The sequence below is a fragment of the Mastomys coucha genome, unplaced genomic scaffold (assembly GCF_008632895.1).
Source record: "Mastomys coucha isolate ucsf_1 unplaced genomic scaffold, UCSF_Mcou_1 pScaffold15, whole genome shotgun sequence".
In the NCBI taxonomy this organism is placed as follows: domain Eukaryota; kingdom Metazoa; phylum Chordata; class Mammalia; order Rodentia; family Muridae; genus Mastomys; species Mastomys coucha.
In genome coordinates, this window is record NW_022196897.1 from 107,437,928 (window position 1) to 107,452,609 (window position 14,682).

At 45.9% G+C, this 14,682-nt stretch overlaps 2 protein-coding genes across 2 annotated transcripts in view; one reads left to right on the forward strand and one right to left on the reverse strand.

Annotated features, from left to right (window-relative positions):
* The window catches only part of Patl2 (PAT1 homolog 2), a 75,813-nt gene that overhangs the window by 26,760 nt on the left and 34,371 nt on the right, over positions 1-14,682 (reverse strand). The window lies entirely within an intron of this gene.
* Positions 2,165-7,379, forward strand: B2m (beta-2-microglobulin). The gene is made up of 4 exons (XM_031371699.1): positions 2,165-2,292; positions 5,408-5,686; positions 6,211-6,239; positions 7,151-7,379. Exons 1-3 carry the CDS (start codon positions 2,226-2,228, stop codon positions 6,222-6,224), a joined length of 360 nt encoding a protein of 119 aa, XP_031227559.1. The 5' UTR covers positions 2,165-2,225; the 3' UTR covers positions 6,225-6,239; positions 7,151-7,379.

A 14,682-nucleotide genomic window follows, 5' to 3' on the forward strand; every position in this document is an offset into this window, starting at 1 on the left:
GTGTTGACAGCAAAAAACCTTTTTGGACAATCATATAGTCAAAAAAAAAAGAAAGAAAAGAAAAGAAAGAAAGAAAAAGAAAAAAGAAGGAAAAAGAGGAAAAAGAAAAAAAAGAAAGAGAAAAAAAGCCACCTGTTTACCAGTTAATTATTCTCTTGGGAAACAATACTATTAAATTGTCATATTTGTAGATTGCCAAAGTTGGTCCCCTTAGACACACAGGGTCCTTGTCTTTTCTTTTTAAATTTATTTGTTGACTGTGTATGCCTGAGTGTGTGTGTGTGTGTGTGTGTGTGTGTGTGAGTGAGTATGTGTGAGTGTGTGTATGTGTGTGTGTGAAGTTGTCAAAGGTCAACTTGGTAGAAGTTGTTCTCTCCTTTCACTATGTGGGTCCTGGGGACGGAATTCTGGTTGTCAGGCTTGTCACCAGTCTTACCAGCACTCTTGCCAGTTAAACAATAGTTTCCCTTTCATTTTCATTACCCAAATAAATCATAAATGGAAGTCCAAGAAAACACAGAAATTCCCACATCCAGAAAGCTGAAAGTACTTCTTTGTCTCTGGCTCTTGTTTGAGGCAAGGCCTTACGCTACTGTCCAGACTGGTCTGAAGCAGTCCTTCTCTCGGCTTCCCCTGTGCCAGGGACGGGAGTGTGTGCCACCTCTGAGCTTCCCCACTGTGACTTATGTCTTTCTGTTTTTAAAGTTAGTTTTATAAGTGACTAGAATAGACTCTATCTTTAATGAACTTAAATTTAATATTATTTTCTGTGATATAGTAAATCAGGAACAAAACAAAACAGCTGTATAGTGTTCTATTTTCTTACAGCATTTTCTAGTACAGTTCAACACAGTGTTTAGTATAATTTAATATTAACATTTCAGATCTTTAATGTATTAAATGAATATTTCTTTTTAATTAGATGAAGTATCTTAACTCATACCTTTATGCATAAAAATTCTTATATTTCAGTTACAAAAAGGGATAGCAAAATAACATAAATGATTATGATTCTTACACATTACTGGATCAAAATACTATCTGCTGGGTAGACCCTGAAGGATTGGGTCTCTGTTTATTATCTAATTAAGGTCCGTGGAGAATATTCTATTTTCTCTAGTTTAGACACAGCCTCCACACTAGAGATTGTTAAAGGTTTTAAAAATATGTTCAAGAAATCTAGAAGTTATGTTGTTCTCCTTGGGGAAGCCAAGGCCAAAACCATTTCAACCGCAAGCATGGCAATTTCTAAGATCACTCTCCATGTCCCGATGCCCCATGTCCTCCTCTTCCTACCCTTCCTCACTCGAGCCGCATTAACTTGGCTGCTTGCGATGGTGTTGTCTCCCGGCACTCACGGCCCATCTCTGTCCTGGCTTTTGGCCAGGAGTTCAACTTCTCTGCTGGGCCCACAGCTGATGTAATACACATACTGTCTTCCAAGCCGATAAGCAGGAACCCCAAGGAAATGCATCTCAATGTTTATCTCCTCATCCAGAAAAAATAATTTGTTCGGGGATTCACTTCACTTGGTCACTCAGTTTACCAACGGCCCTGTTCTAAGAAAGTACTACTAAGAGAATGGCCAGGAAACATAGCTAAGCCATTGTCATTGTCCTTCCCCAAAACCCACCGACAGAACAAAGAAAATTATCTAAATTTATCAAGGGTACCTGAGGAAGTTCTCTACCCAAAGCTCTCAAAGGAGAAACCTGGGAGAAGCAAGCTCAGAGATTCTCTGAGCAGCCTTTAGGACAGGGGCGTCTTTACACACAGAATCCCGAAAATGCCCTTGTATTCCAGGGCTGAGGTTATAAACCAAGGGTTAAGTTCTGCCAGTTAATGCTCTTAATTGTCCTGGCTTTACTTTTCAAGAATGAAAACTTCAGGTCCTAAGTCATTTTCTGACTGGGATATTGTAGGCAATTGAACGAATGAAGGTGGTCCCAGGATGAACGACCAGATACACCAAACTCAAGACCACACCCTAGATCGTAGGGCACGAAGTAGGCCAGGCTGTTTCAAATATCACAGGACTTTATAAGAACATGAAACCGAAAATGGGAAAGTCCCTTTGTAACCTAGTTCAGCATCACCAGCTTGGAGACTGGTGACAGCCTCCCGATCTGAGTCCCGATTGGCTGCGAGCTCAGGGACTATATAAGAGCGCGCTCCCAGGCTGCCTCTCATTTCAGTCGTCCGGACACGGAGCTTCAGTCTTCGGGATGGCGCGCTCGGTGACCCTGGTCTTTCTGGTGCTTGTCTCACTGACCAGCCTGTATGCTGTCGAGAGTGAGTGCCTCTTCCCCCTCTCTTGGCGTTAAATTTTGATTTCTCCTTAGTTCTTCTTCCCGACGGGATTGGCCAGGGCTGCGTCTCTCGGGAAAGGAGTGGGCGTCCCGCTGCCCCGTTCTTACTGCTTCAAGGCTTACAGGGTGGATGCGGCTGTTTGCGAGTGTGCGGACGGTCAGCGCTGGAAAAGGGGAAGGAAGGCTTCTCTTTTGCTCCTCTGCGGGCCAGAGCCCTTAGGCTCTCTGAGCGCAGCAGGAGGGTGGGGCTGCCCGGAAAGCGCAGGGTGGAGGGCTCTGAGCGCGTAGAAGCTGGGCCGGGACCCGGGAAGTCTGACCGCCCTGGCGCAGCTTCATTTGCACTTGCTGAACGCCTGGATCCAACTGAAGTTGGGAGAAATGGGATGGGTCCCAGACTCTGCGATGTTTCCAAAGCTTTCTGACCTTTAACTTTGTATTATCAACGTTGCTTTTAGTAATAACCATAAAGGTCGCTTGGGTATGAGGCTTATTGCAATGCTGAGGACCTTGTGTGCTTTTGAAAGTACTATGTTTGAAAAAGTTTGAAAGTCTATGATGTAAACGTTATGGTTCCTCGTGTCTTAAGACAGGGAACTAGAGGAGACATCGAGACTTAGAATAGGTTATCCACACAGTAGACGAACGGCAGTCGGGGCTGGAATCGAGGTTGCTCTATGCCGCGTGTGGTAATGCAGGCCTCCATTTGTTTCTAGAAGTTTCTAGGCCTTCCTGGGTCATGGTCTGTGAAGCAGTCTGAGACAGATGTCTTGGGCCCTTGGTACCTCACACAGAGCTTCCTTTTTGGCACGCTGCCTGGTTCTTTCCGAGATAGAGCCTCTGCTTTCAGTTTTGAGGAAAACTAAGACTTTGTCTAAAGTCAAGGAGGTTGTGAACTCTGGGCTCAGGATTATTTCAGTGTGGTTACCAAGACTCTTGAGGATAAGTAGGAACTCCCAAAGTCGTGGAGGTAGAAATATGGCAGAGCCCAGATTTAAATCTGGCCGACACTGCTCTTCGTTGTGGAAGAGATGGTCCTTGCCCAGAGGATCTCAGGCAGGATGAACCTGGGCTCTGACGTGTGTGGCATTTAGCATGTTCTTGTTACCAAAACCTCAAAGGCAAGGAAACCTGTGGCTTATCTTGCTTTAACTTTACAGGGACAAAAGGAATTCAAAGTTGTACTGAGACCTTCACTCTAGCTGGCCACAGTTCTCAGATCTTCCTCCTTCCTACCGCCTTCCATGGGCGGATAAGTGGCTGCTCTTCAGAGACCATGCACACTGAATAGACACGTATCTGAGAGTATATCATGGCTGGGCATAGTTGTGCACATCTTTAATTCCAGTATTTTGGAGGCTGAGGCAGATGGATCTCTGTGAGTTTGAGACCAGCCTGGTCTACAAAGTGAGTCCAGGACAGAAAAAACACTGTCTTGAAAAACCAGAAAAAGAAAGAAAGAAAGAAAGAAAGGAAGGAAGGAAGGAAGGAAGGAAGAAAGAGAAGAAAAAAAGAAAGAAAAAGAAAGTGTATTATAAGCCAAGTGTGGTGAGTCATGTCTGTGATCTCAAAGCGTTTGAGGCCAGTCTGGGAGTCAGAGTCAGACCTTATCTCAAATCAATAATAAGCATATAAGTAAATGGAGGGGGAAACAAAAAGAGCCAGTGAAATGGCTCAGCAAGTAGAGACACTTACCACTAAGCATGAGTGTATCTCAGATCCCACTTGGTGGATGGAGAGAACTGACTCTTAAACCCACACATGAGCTACATTGTGTGCATGTGCACTCTCTCTCTCTCAGTAAAACAGTAATTTTTTTTGTTTGTTTTAGAAAGTAGATAGATACACTAATGATACCTCGGAATCAAATCTGTATATTCTACACAGTAGTACTTCTTGTCATGTTGATTGAGGAGCAGAAACAGAATTCAAAGATGGCAGCATTGTGGCTCAGTAGCTAAAAGTACTTGCCGTGCGCCCTGACCACCTGAGTTCATGGAGCCCGTGACGGAAGGAGGGGAAAACTGTTTCCTAAAAGGTGTCCAATGTCATCACAAGCACACCTTTGGGAACTTGAGTGTGTGTGTGTGTGTGTGTGTAAGTGCACACACAAATAACAATGGAGTTTACAGTATTTTCTTTCCCTGTCCCAGCACGTTGAGTGGCAGCTGCCCATCTCCCCTCGAACACACTGCATCCCTTACTTCCAGCAGAGTGCATTTTCAGTCGTCATGTCATGGCCCTCATGTCTGCCTCCTGTCCTCTTCCCATCCCAACTCAGTTGCTTAAAGCTTTCCTGGCTTCTGTGGTATTTTAACTTTTGTTTGTTTTCTAGCTCATGAAACCAGAGGTTTGGTTTTGGAGTGTAAACTCTGGGCTGGAACAGAGAAATTGTACTTGATAGGACTGTACCCTGGGTTGACTTGCATAGGAACCTCATTAGAGAGGAGCTAATGCTAACACCTGCCATGGGGGGTGGGGGGAGGGCGGGGGTGGTGGTGGTAATTGCTCCACTCTCAGCACAGGATCAGACATATGTGTTGGGAAGTCTGGGAAGGAGCAATAAGCAAAAAAGAAAGGGGATAAAAATAAGAAAGAAAAGTGAGAGGGGCTGACACAGCACACAAAAAGTGCGGGCTTTGATGTGGGTGCCATGGAGGGTGTACAGAATGAGATGTGACATTTGGAAAGTTGGTGGGATTTATTAAGGGAAGGGATGGGCACAGTTCTTGAGAGCTTCCAATAAAAGCTTCTTAAAAATCCAGGGACAGAGAGGCAGGAGGATTTCTGAGTTCGAGGCCAGCCTGGTCTACAGAGTGAGTTCCAGGACAGCCAGGGCTATACAGAGAAACAGTCTCGAAAAACCAAAAAAAAAAAAAATCCAGGGACAGAAGACACTGCTAAAAGCCAGGTAGAAAAAACAGAAGGTGCGCATAGGATTTTGAGGAAAAGATACTAAGTTCTCAAAATGTGGGTAGCCTTTTGGGGAAGCAGATCACTTATCCAGAAATGGAACGGGGAGAAACAGAGGAACAAATGTAAGATGGTGTATGGTGCAGACTGAACTACAGTTGTCATCTGTCTTTCCCTGTGGCCCTCAGAATCTCCTCTAATTCAAGTATACTCGCGGCACCCACCGGAGAACGGGAAGGCAAACTTCCTGAACTGCTATGTATCACAGTTTCACCCGCCTCACATCGAAATTGAACTGCTGAAGAATGGGCAAAAAATGACTAATGTAGAGATGTCAGATCTGTCCTTCAGCAAGGACTGGTCTTTCTATATCCTGGCTCATGCTGAATTCACGCCCACTGCCACCGATACATACGCCTGCAGAGTTAAACATCCCACTATGAAGGAGCCCAAGACCGTCACCTGGGGTGAGCCTTCAAGTCCTTCCTTACTTTCTGTACGCTCCATCTGTGTTGACTCATAGCTTAAAACTGCTTTGCTATTTTAAAAACCTGCATACTGAGATGGTTAGAGAATACCCCCCAAAAGACTGGTCAGTAGTGCCAGCAGAGAGACTTACACAGCATGCTGGGAACCAGCAGTTCCCTGCTGTGAGCACAGGGAGCAGCAGCCCGAACCACTGTCCCAGACCTCTTCTCTTTTTCCTGTGCTTCTCCAGCTTTCCTGGCAAACTGATGCACACTAAGTGCCAAAAAGCATGCCAGGTAGGACAGGCCTTGGCCTGCAACCCCTGCCTTCGGGTACCTACAATTCTGGACTGTTCCAGTGCCTAGACAGGAGACAGGAGTTGATCTCTGGGTAGTTCTCAACAAGTACTCAAGGTTAGCAACAACGACCTAGTTTACCAGCCTTATTGCTTTCAACACCTGGATGTCTGATAATACTTAGCAGTATGAAAGTAATGCTTTGTCTCCATTTTCTTTTTTTGTAGATCGAGACATGTAATCAAGCACCATGGAGGTGGGTTTCTTGACTTTAAGCAGTGGGCCTTTGGGGGGTAGAGCATGTGCCTAGTGAGCATAAGGCTTTGTGTGCTGGTCCCAGGACTGCAGGAGGAGAGTTGTTTGACTCACAATCCTAGGAGCTGTTTATAGACAGCTCGAACATGATAAGCATCACCGTATGAGAGACATGAATCAGGGTAGCTTGTCAGTAGCTACAGAAGAATCCTTTGGGGTCACATTCTTTTATCCTGTGGACTGGCAGGAAGGAGGCATGTAGCCACATCACTAACCCTCTAATGGGAGAGCAGCACCTTTGTATATGCAGCAAGGCAGGCAGGTGGGTGGGTGGTCACCTATGCCACCTGCATGGGTTTGTCGACCTTCTGTTTTAACCCTGGCAGTTCTGCTGGGAAGGCCTGGGACTATGGCCTTGCTCTTCACCCAGAGGAGCCGAGTGGCAGAGGTCTGCAGGTGCATCTCAGACCTTTCAGTCTCTAGTTGGTAGGCACTCGGTTTACCTTCTGGAGGCTTCCAGACACTCAAGGAAAGAAATGGACAGCATTGTAACTCTGTGTAAGGCACCGTCACTGATGTATCAGAAGGAAATTGGGAGTGCGAGAGGGAACGTGGGCATATCTGTCAGATGGAGTCTAGTGGTAGAAAACCCAGCTTTTCAGTGAAATCCAGGGACCCTGAGGCCAAAAGCTCACTCAAATCTTATATTTATTTCTAGGAAGGGGAATTGATGAAGGGGGTGGGGATGGCTGATCTGCCCAAACAGGCAGTTACCAAATGGTGGAGCCAGGACTCACCTCCTTTAAGGTGGTTGTCCAACAAACTCATTTGATGGTGAGGTCTGGAATGTAAATAATGTAGTGTCCCACTAACTTTCTCCCTCCCTCCCTTCCCTTTTTTTTTTTTTTTCAGCTCTGAAGATTCATTTGGACCAGTTTAATTCCTAACCCAGTTTCTAATATGCTTTGCAATTTATGCACACAGTAAGAACTAGCAATGTGCCCATCATCTTCTTTATATCTCACTTTAAATGTTTTATGCATGTTTTCAAAAAAAATTGGAGACTAATGTCCTAGATATCTGGAATAATAAAGCTTCAATGAGTATTTTGATCAAAAAATAAATATAGTTAAGAACAATAGTTGATCATATGCCAAGCCCTCTCTTTTTTTCTCTCTCTTCTTTTTTCTTTTTTTTTTTTAAGACAGGGTTTCTCTGTGTATCCCTGGCAGTCCTGGAACTCACTCTGTAGACCAGGCTGGGCTTGAACTCAGAAATGCGCCTGCCTCTGTCTCCCAAGTGCTGGGATTAAAGGCGTGCGCCACCACCGCCTGGCCTGCATTTCTCATTAGTTGGATGCAGTTACTCATCTTTGGTCTCTCACAGCATAAGTGATTTTTTAAAAAATTTAAGAAACTTAAGATACTTTCTTTTGGTAAGGCAAAGAGGCCTAACTGAAGTCTGTCATTGTGCCCAGCAGCCTAGCCGTTCTCGCCCCCAATCCCGTGGCTACTTCTGCTTTGGCTTTGTTATTTTTACTAAAAAAAAAAAAAAATTGCTGCCAGACATTGTCAGTGTTACATGAAGTGGTTTCTAGGTAGCCTTAAATGTCTGCAAGCGCGTGTGCGGTTTTCATCACCTAAAGAGCCAGTGGGTGTTTTAGACAGTTCTTGTAGAAGCAGGCTCCTCACCTAAGGGTCTAGAGGAAGTTACTAGGAAAGGACTCCTAGTAGGGCGTGGTTGGTGAAGGACAGGGAAGAGGAGGAAGCTGAGAGGGGAGTATGGATTTCAGACATGCTGGTCCCACAGGGAGCTCCAGAGCAGAGATCATATCTTAAAGGCAGCTTGTTGCTGGCTCCACAGGACTGTATGCTATGATGAAAGTCCAGATTCTTTGGGGTGCAGGTTATAGTTATCAGTGGCAAATTATGCAAAAGCTAGGGACTGGTTCTTACTGCTGGATGTAGGTGGAGCATCATCAAACACAGTGACTACTGTGTTTCCTGTTACATTCTCCTGGGTCGACAGCGCACGCAGTCTGAAAACCCCACTCCACATTCGGAGTTTTGGCTAATGTTAAAGAGAGAATGCTGATCAATTTGGAACTAAGTTTGAATCCTAATCTTACAAAAGTTAGTATAACATCCCTGACTTGAGCTTTTAATTTTGATAGTTTAATTGTGTCCCCAGAGCTCCTTGTGTGGCTGGAGGTCTAGTCTCTGGGGGTGGTGATAATGAGAAGTGGTGGGGGCTCTAAGAGGGAGTCTGGTGGGAGGTCCTGTCAAGGGATGAGGAGCCTTCTGAGTTCTGAGAGGGTCGTTAGAAAGGCAGCAAGCCTGGCCTCGTCGGCCCTGCTGCTGCTTGAGGATGTGAGCGCGTGCTCACTCCTGATGCCTTCTGTCACTGTGGGTGGGAAAGAGGAACCTTTGGCACAGAGCCTGTGCTTATCATTAACATTTTGAAATTTCCAAACTCTTCCTCTTTTTACTAAGTAGCTTGTATCAGGTACTCTGCTATAACAATTAATTACTGATTAATAGTAACCCAGAAGTGGGACTATCAGTCTTGTATCACAAAGCTTTATTTATTTATTTCACACAATTGTTGTTATTGTAAATTTAAATTTAGGTTTATTCATTTATTTTCTGTGTAAGATACATGTACATATGTACACTACATGCATGCTCTCTGCCTATGAAGTTCAGAAGAGGTCATCTGGAAGAAGTCACATCCTCTGGAACTAGAGTCATGGATGGCTGTGAGCCACCATGTGGGTGCTGGGTCCTCTAGAAGAATAGCCAGTACTTTTAACTGCTAAGCCTTCTAATTGTTTGTGTGTGTGTGTGTGTGTGTGTGTGTGTGTGTAGGGGCATGCGTGTATGTATGTTTGTGTGTAAGGGTATGCATATAGGGGTGCATTATGTTCATGTGTGTGTGCATGCATATGTGGGTTGTGCATGTGTTGTATATGTGGGGTACATGTCAGAGGTATACATGTGTGCTTGTGAGTGTGCATGAATGTGTGAATGAATCAGAGGATGGGTTGCTGCTGGATGTCTTCCCCAATTGCTATTACTCTCCACCTTACGTTTTGAGACTGAGTCACAGTGAACCTCAAGCTTGGAGATTTAGCTGTCCATTCAGCCTCAGGGATCTTGTAGTCACCACCTTTCCAGTGCTAGGGTTATAGGCACATAGCATCACACCCAGCTTTTCTGGGAGTGATGAGGACTGAATGCAGGTCCTTAGGCCCCAAGACTGAGGCATCTCCTAGGCCCCCAGTATATGATATATATGCAATGTAGAGGGACCCAAGAGACAGCAACCTTCTGGGGTAAAGTTGATTTTCAGTCTCCTCCTCTGTGAAAGTTTCATCTTGTTTGGTTAGCGAAGTTTCAGTAGGACTGAAGATGTTTGTGTTACTACCGGGCTTACGCTGCATAGGGAAACTTCATGGGATGCTCCTCCATAGTTTGGAGAAAAGGCAGAGGTTCATGGCACAGAGACATCAAAAGGACAAGACTGCACTGGCAACCTGGGAACTCAGTAGAAGGAAAGAAGACTAGACTGGCACCTCCAAAGACTGCTTCCTGCAGCAGCCAAGAGCTCCAGAAGAACCTGGGTGAGGGGCCTGGGAGAAAGAAAGAACCCCACCCTGCACCTTGGAAAGGACCTCAGGGCAGGCTGCACCCTTCCCACCTGTCCTAGTGGAACTTTGTTAGTACCCACAGGGCCAAGAAGGATCCTATTCCCAACTTCCTGTCCCCAAGTCCTGTGACGACTGGTTAAACCTTGAGCAGTAAACGTGGATTGTGTGTGTGTGTATATGTGTGTGTGTGTGTGTATATGTGTGTATGCATGTATGTGTGCCTTCTTTAGCACCGCACTGCCAGATTGCTTTGAGCCCTGACAATGGCTCTGATTCAAATGTAGTATTGTTGGCTCTGTGATGCTTTTCTGAAATGGTGACAATCTATATAAAATTCCCCACAAACAAAAGTCCCCAACTACACCCTTTGAGTTGCTTTGTACTTATTAAGCACTATTAGCCTAGCCTAGCCTAGCCTAGCAAGTGGTCAACAAACTTTCAAGACATAAATCAACAGGACTGCAAACCCTGATTCTAAGGATGCATGTATCTTTAAGGTGGCAACCTCTGACCTGATGTTTCTGGACACCACAACTCAGAGCAACCAGAAAGTGTCCTGTTGATTTTCAAAGCCTTGCTAGGAGACTGACTAAGCAGTAGGGTTGCTGATATAACTTCTGTGGGAAGGCAGATGTAGAGAACTACCCCTTTGTTGTAAAGGGCTTTGGCTAAAGAGGAAACTAAGAGGGAGTGGGGAAGTTTTGCCCACAGCCTGGGGATGTGGCAACCTTCCTGAGTGGGCAGCCCATACACAGTAAAACCTGTTTGGGAGGCAGTGGCAACAGGGATGGCGTCAAACAGCAGCAATGGAACTCCAGATGGAATTTGTACCTTATCGACCTGCTTTGTGGCCTCCACTCTGTGACCTGGGGTGTCCCTGTGACAGCTTTCTCCATGTTTCTCGAATCTACGCAGCCCTGCCAGGCTCTCCTGCCCCACCAGTGTAGCCAACTCAGCACAGGCTCAAGCACATGCTTCTAGTTCTACCTACTAGACCCTGGCAGTAGATGAGACGCACACAATACCTAGGCCTCACATGGGCTGCTGGAGGCTGGGTGGAGACCAGGTGATGGTGGGCTCTGCTTTCTGGGACCACTGAACCTCACTGGTGGGCCTCTCTTTCCCTGGCTGGAGTAGGAAAGTGTACTATAACCATGGCCTGTGATAGTGAGATGCAGAGTGGAGTGGAGAGAGCCTGCCAGTGTTGCCTGGATCAATGAGTTGATGCTTGCGATGGAGTGCTAGGTGGAGCCTCCACACCTGGGCTCCACTAACTTCCTTTTTCGGCTTTCAATTGTCTACCAGATTCCATGGTTTACACTCAGACTCCTATTGCAACCCTGTATTGGGAAGTATTCCTGCCACTGTGTTTGAGATCTAATCCACAACCACACAGTACATTTAAATGTTCTCCCCACTAAAATCCTGTTCCAATTAGCAGGCTCTCCACATTTCTCCTAAGCCCCCTAGTTCTAGAAAACCATTATATTTCAGTCTTTTGACTTTCCTAGTCTTGATATATTTAAGTTGTGTTTATTTACTTGTGTGGGGCATGTATACATGGGCAGTAATAGGACATCTTGCTGGAGCCAACTCTTCTGCCATCATGGAGCATCTGGGGGTGGCACCCAGTGGTCAATGGCATGGCTAAGGCTCATTCATCTCATTCTCTAGAACAACATTTTAGATACAACCCTTCAAAACCCCTATTAGAGAACTCTGGGCTCGTGAAAAAGCAAACACACTACATAGCTTTTCTTATTAGAAACTCAGACACACAGAGAGCTTTCTAACAATCTTATGTTCTGTATACAAGTGTTTGCTTGCATGTGCTATGTGTACCACATGCATGCGGCCAGAAAAAAACATTAGGATCCCTTGGACCTAGAGTTAGAGCAGGTTGTGAGCTGCTATCTGAGAACCCAAGTACTCAGGAAGAACAGCCAGTAAGTTCCCTTAGCTGCTGAACCATCTTTCCAGGCCCAAAAGATTTTTTTTTAAAGCCAGGGTTTTGTGTAGCCCAGGCTGGCTTTTCACTCCTCCTTCTTTGGTCTCTGCCTCCTGAGTAGTAAGAGTACAGGTATGAATGTCAGTCACTTCTCTCCTTCCACCGTGGGGGACCCAGGGAACCAACTCAGATCATTAGACTTAACAGCAAATGCTTTACCTACTAAGCCATCCTGCCTGTTTTATGCTGGCAATAAAAATAAACAAAAATGCTCCCTAGACTGTTTTGCTAGTGTTTAAACAAGCTGTAGTCCTCTCACTCAAGTGGTTTTGGTTCATGGTCTTCCCATTCCCACAGGACATGACAGAGGAGGGGCACAGGTTAAAATCCACAACTAAAATGTTTGAGTATGTGTTCTCCAGACCACACCCACATACACACACACCCCTTATACTATTATCAATCTTAAATCTTTAGTTTTACATTACATTTATTTCTCTAGTGTTTGTGTGAATGTGAACACGTACATGGAGGCCAGAGGATGATGTAGGATTTTGTTCCTCAGGAGCCATTCACCATTTTTGCTATTATTTTTACATTATTTAATTTATTTGCTTTGAGTGTGTATACATGGATGCACATGCCACAGCATGTATGTGTAGGGCAGAGGACAACTTAAGAGAGTCAGTTCTCTCCTTCCACCATGTGGATCCTGGGGATTAAACTCGTCTTGTCTTGATATCCATAGCACTTGGGAGACAGAGAGAGGAAAGAAGGTGAATCCAAGCCCTGCTGGATTACATAAATGACACCCTGTCTCCAAACACAAAGCAAAAGAATCTCACGGAGCTGTCTTTGCCTTGCTGTAGCGCAATGAGTGTGGAGGTGGAGAGAAAACTGGAACCAGAATCACAGTTCAAATATTGCATAAAGCCTGAGCTCTAAAGTCTTATGTAAATCAGCTGGGGACTACTGACCAACAGCTGTGAGATGCACGGCCTTTACACTGGCTTTAAACTTTGGCGCAAATCTCTTACTGAATCCAAACTGTCACCCTCCCCCAGCCAAGAGCAGGCTGTCTTAGGCCTTGGCTGGCCACAAACAGCCACACCTCTCTGCAAGTTCCTGTTAATAGCCACGCCACTCTCAAAGTTCCTGCTACGCAGGAACTCCCGCCTCCAGAGACCGAAGATGAAGATGCTGATTGGGCCACGGTATGTTGGTGGACTGAGGGCGGGGGTTTTGCTTGCCTGCTTGTTAGACAATTGAAGACACGTGGTGGACTGAAAGCACACCATGTCTTGGTCCCATTTATATTCCCTTTCAATTTGTACCATCGATGACAGAGACTTCCTTTCTGAAGGGAACCAATGATTTGGGCCCTTGGAAACCTCCAGCCTGTCCCCAAACTGATTGTCAGCTCCAGGGCAAGGCAGGGGCCATGCAGGAGAAGGGTGTCTTTTGTGCTTCTCTGTGGGGCCAAGGCTGGTTCACAGGCCAGAGAAGGCAGGGGTTGTTTTTCACATTTAACCGAAGCATGTATCCCTGGAAGAGGCCAAGGATGGGGGCAGAGGGGCGGGGGGCAGGAAGCCCTGGTGGGAATATGGGTTGGTGTTTGTCTGTACACACAGTATTTGGATGGGATTTAACCTGGCCTGGTCTTCCTCCCCATTCTTTCCTCGCAGATCTACGTGTTTACGAATATGTCTATGCAGCAAGGCCAGATCCCAGCCTGTGACAACAGTGAAAAGTTGTTGCTGGGGACAGGCAAACTTCTGGGACCCTTGGCCCTGACCCCCTTAGGGTGGAGCAGGTAGACAGAAGAGCTTCAGAGAGCAACAACTTTATCAGTCTGATGCGTAAAATTAAGCATCAAGTTAGTTTTTGTCTAGAACAAGGGAAAGTTTGTTAATGGCCGAGGCAGGTCACTGCATCTCCTGATTACACGGGAGTGGAAGGCAGTCCTTTCTGACTACTTCTCTCAGAGGGTGAAGTACATGGTCTGAAGGCAAGTCCCATGCCTAGCGGCCTCCAGGGCCAGACTGCTAAGTTGCGATGTACACTGGAACTTACCAGAGTGGTTTTCTGTTCTCTGACCTGCCTGGACAGAGAGGAACCACTTCACTTTGGTTGTATAGGTTGTGTGTGTTCTGACATGGGGTCAGCTAATCAGCTTAGCATGCTGCTATGAACAAGCAACAGCCTGGCTGGCCCTAGGCCTTGGAAAGCATATCACCCCGCAGCTTTCCTCTTTTATGGACAATCATGCAGCCCTCACAAAGCGACCTGTAGCTTAGGATAGGAGGCGGGATTTCTGTTGTACTCCCTCCCTTTCCCTAAGAAAATGTTCAGGGAAGCATTCTCCTGCCTTACAGTGCTCACAGCAGCGCGTCTCCCCAGAGAAGCTCACTTGTACCAGTAAAGCATTGTGCAAACCTGCAACGTCTGCCTCTCATTGCATTCTGGTCACTTGTTTTTGTTTGTTTGAGACAGGGTTTCATTATGCCACTCACCATGACCACAATTTCACTCTGTAGCTCTGGCTGGCCTGGAGTTAGTGGTGATTCTTCTGCCTCAGCCTCTGAGCTCTGGTACTATAGCATCTGTCACCGCTTGGCTTGGTACTGGACATGCCAGGTAAATGTGTCACATGTCCAATCTTTTTTTTTGTTTGTTTGTTTTTGTTTGTTTGTTTTTTGAGACAGGGTTTCTCTGTGTAGCCCTGGCTGTCCTGGAGCTTACTTTGTAGACCAGGCTGGCCTCGAACTCAGAAACCCGCCTGCCTCTGCCTCCATGTCCAATTTTTTGACATTGTGACATGACATTTGTCATCTACATGTTGGGTCT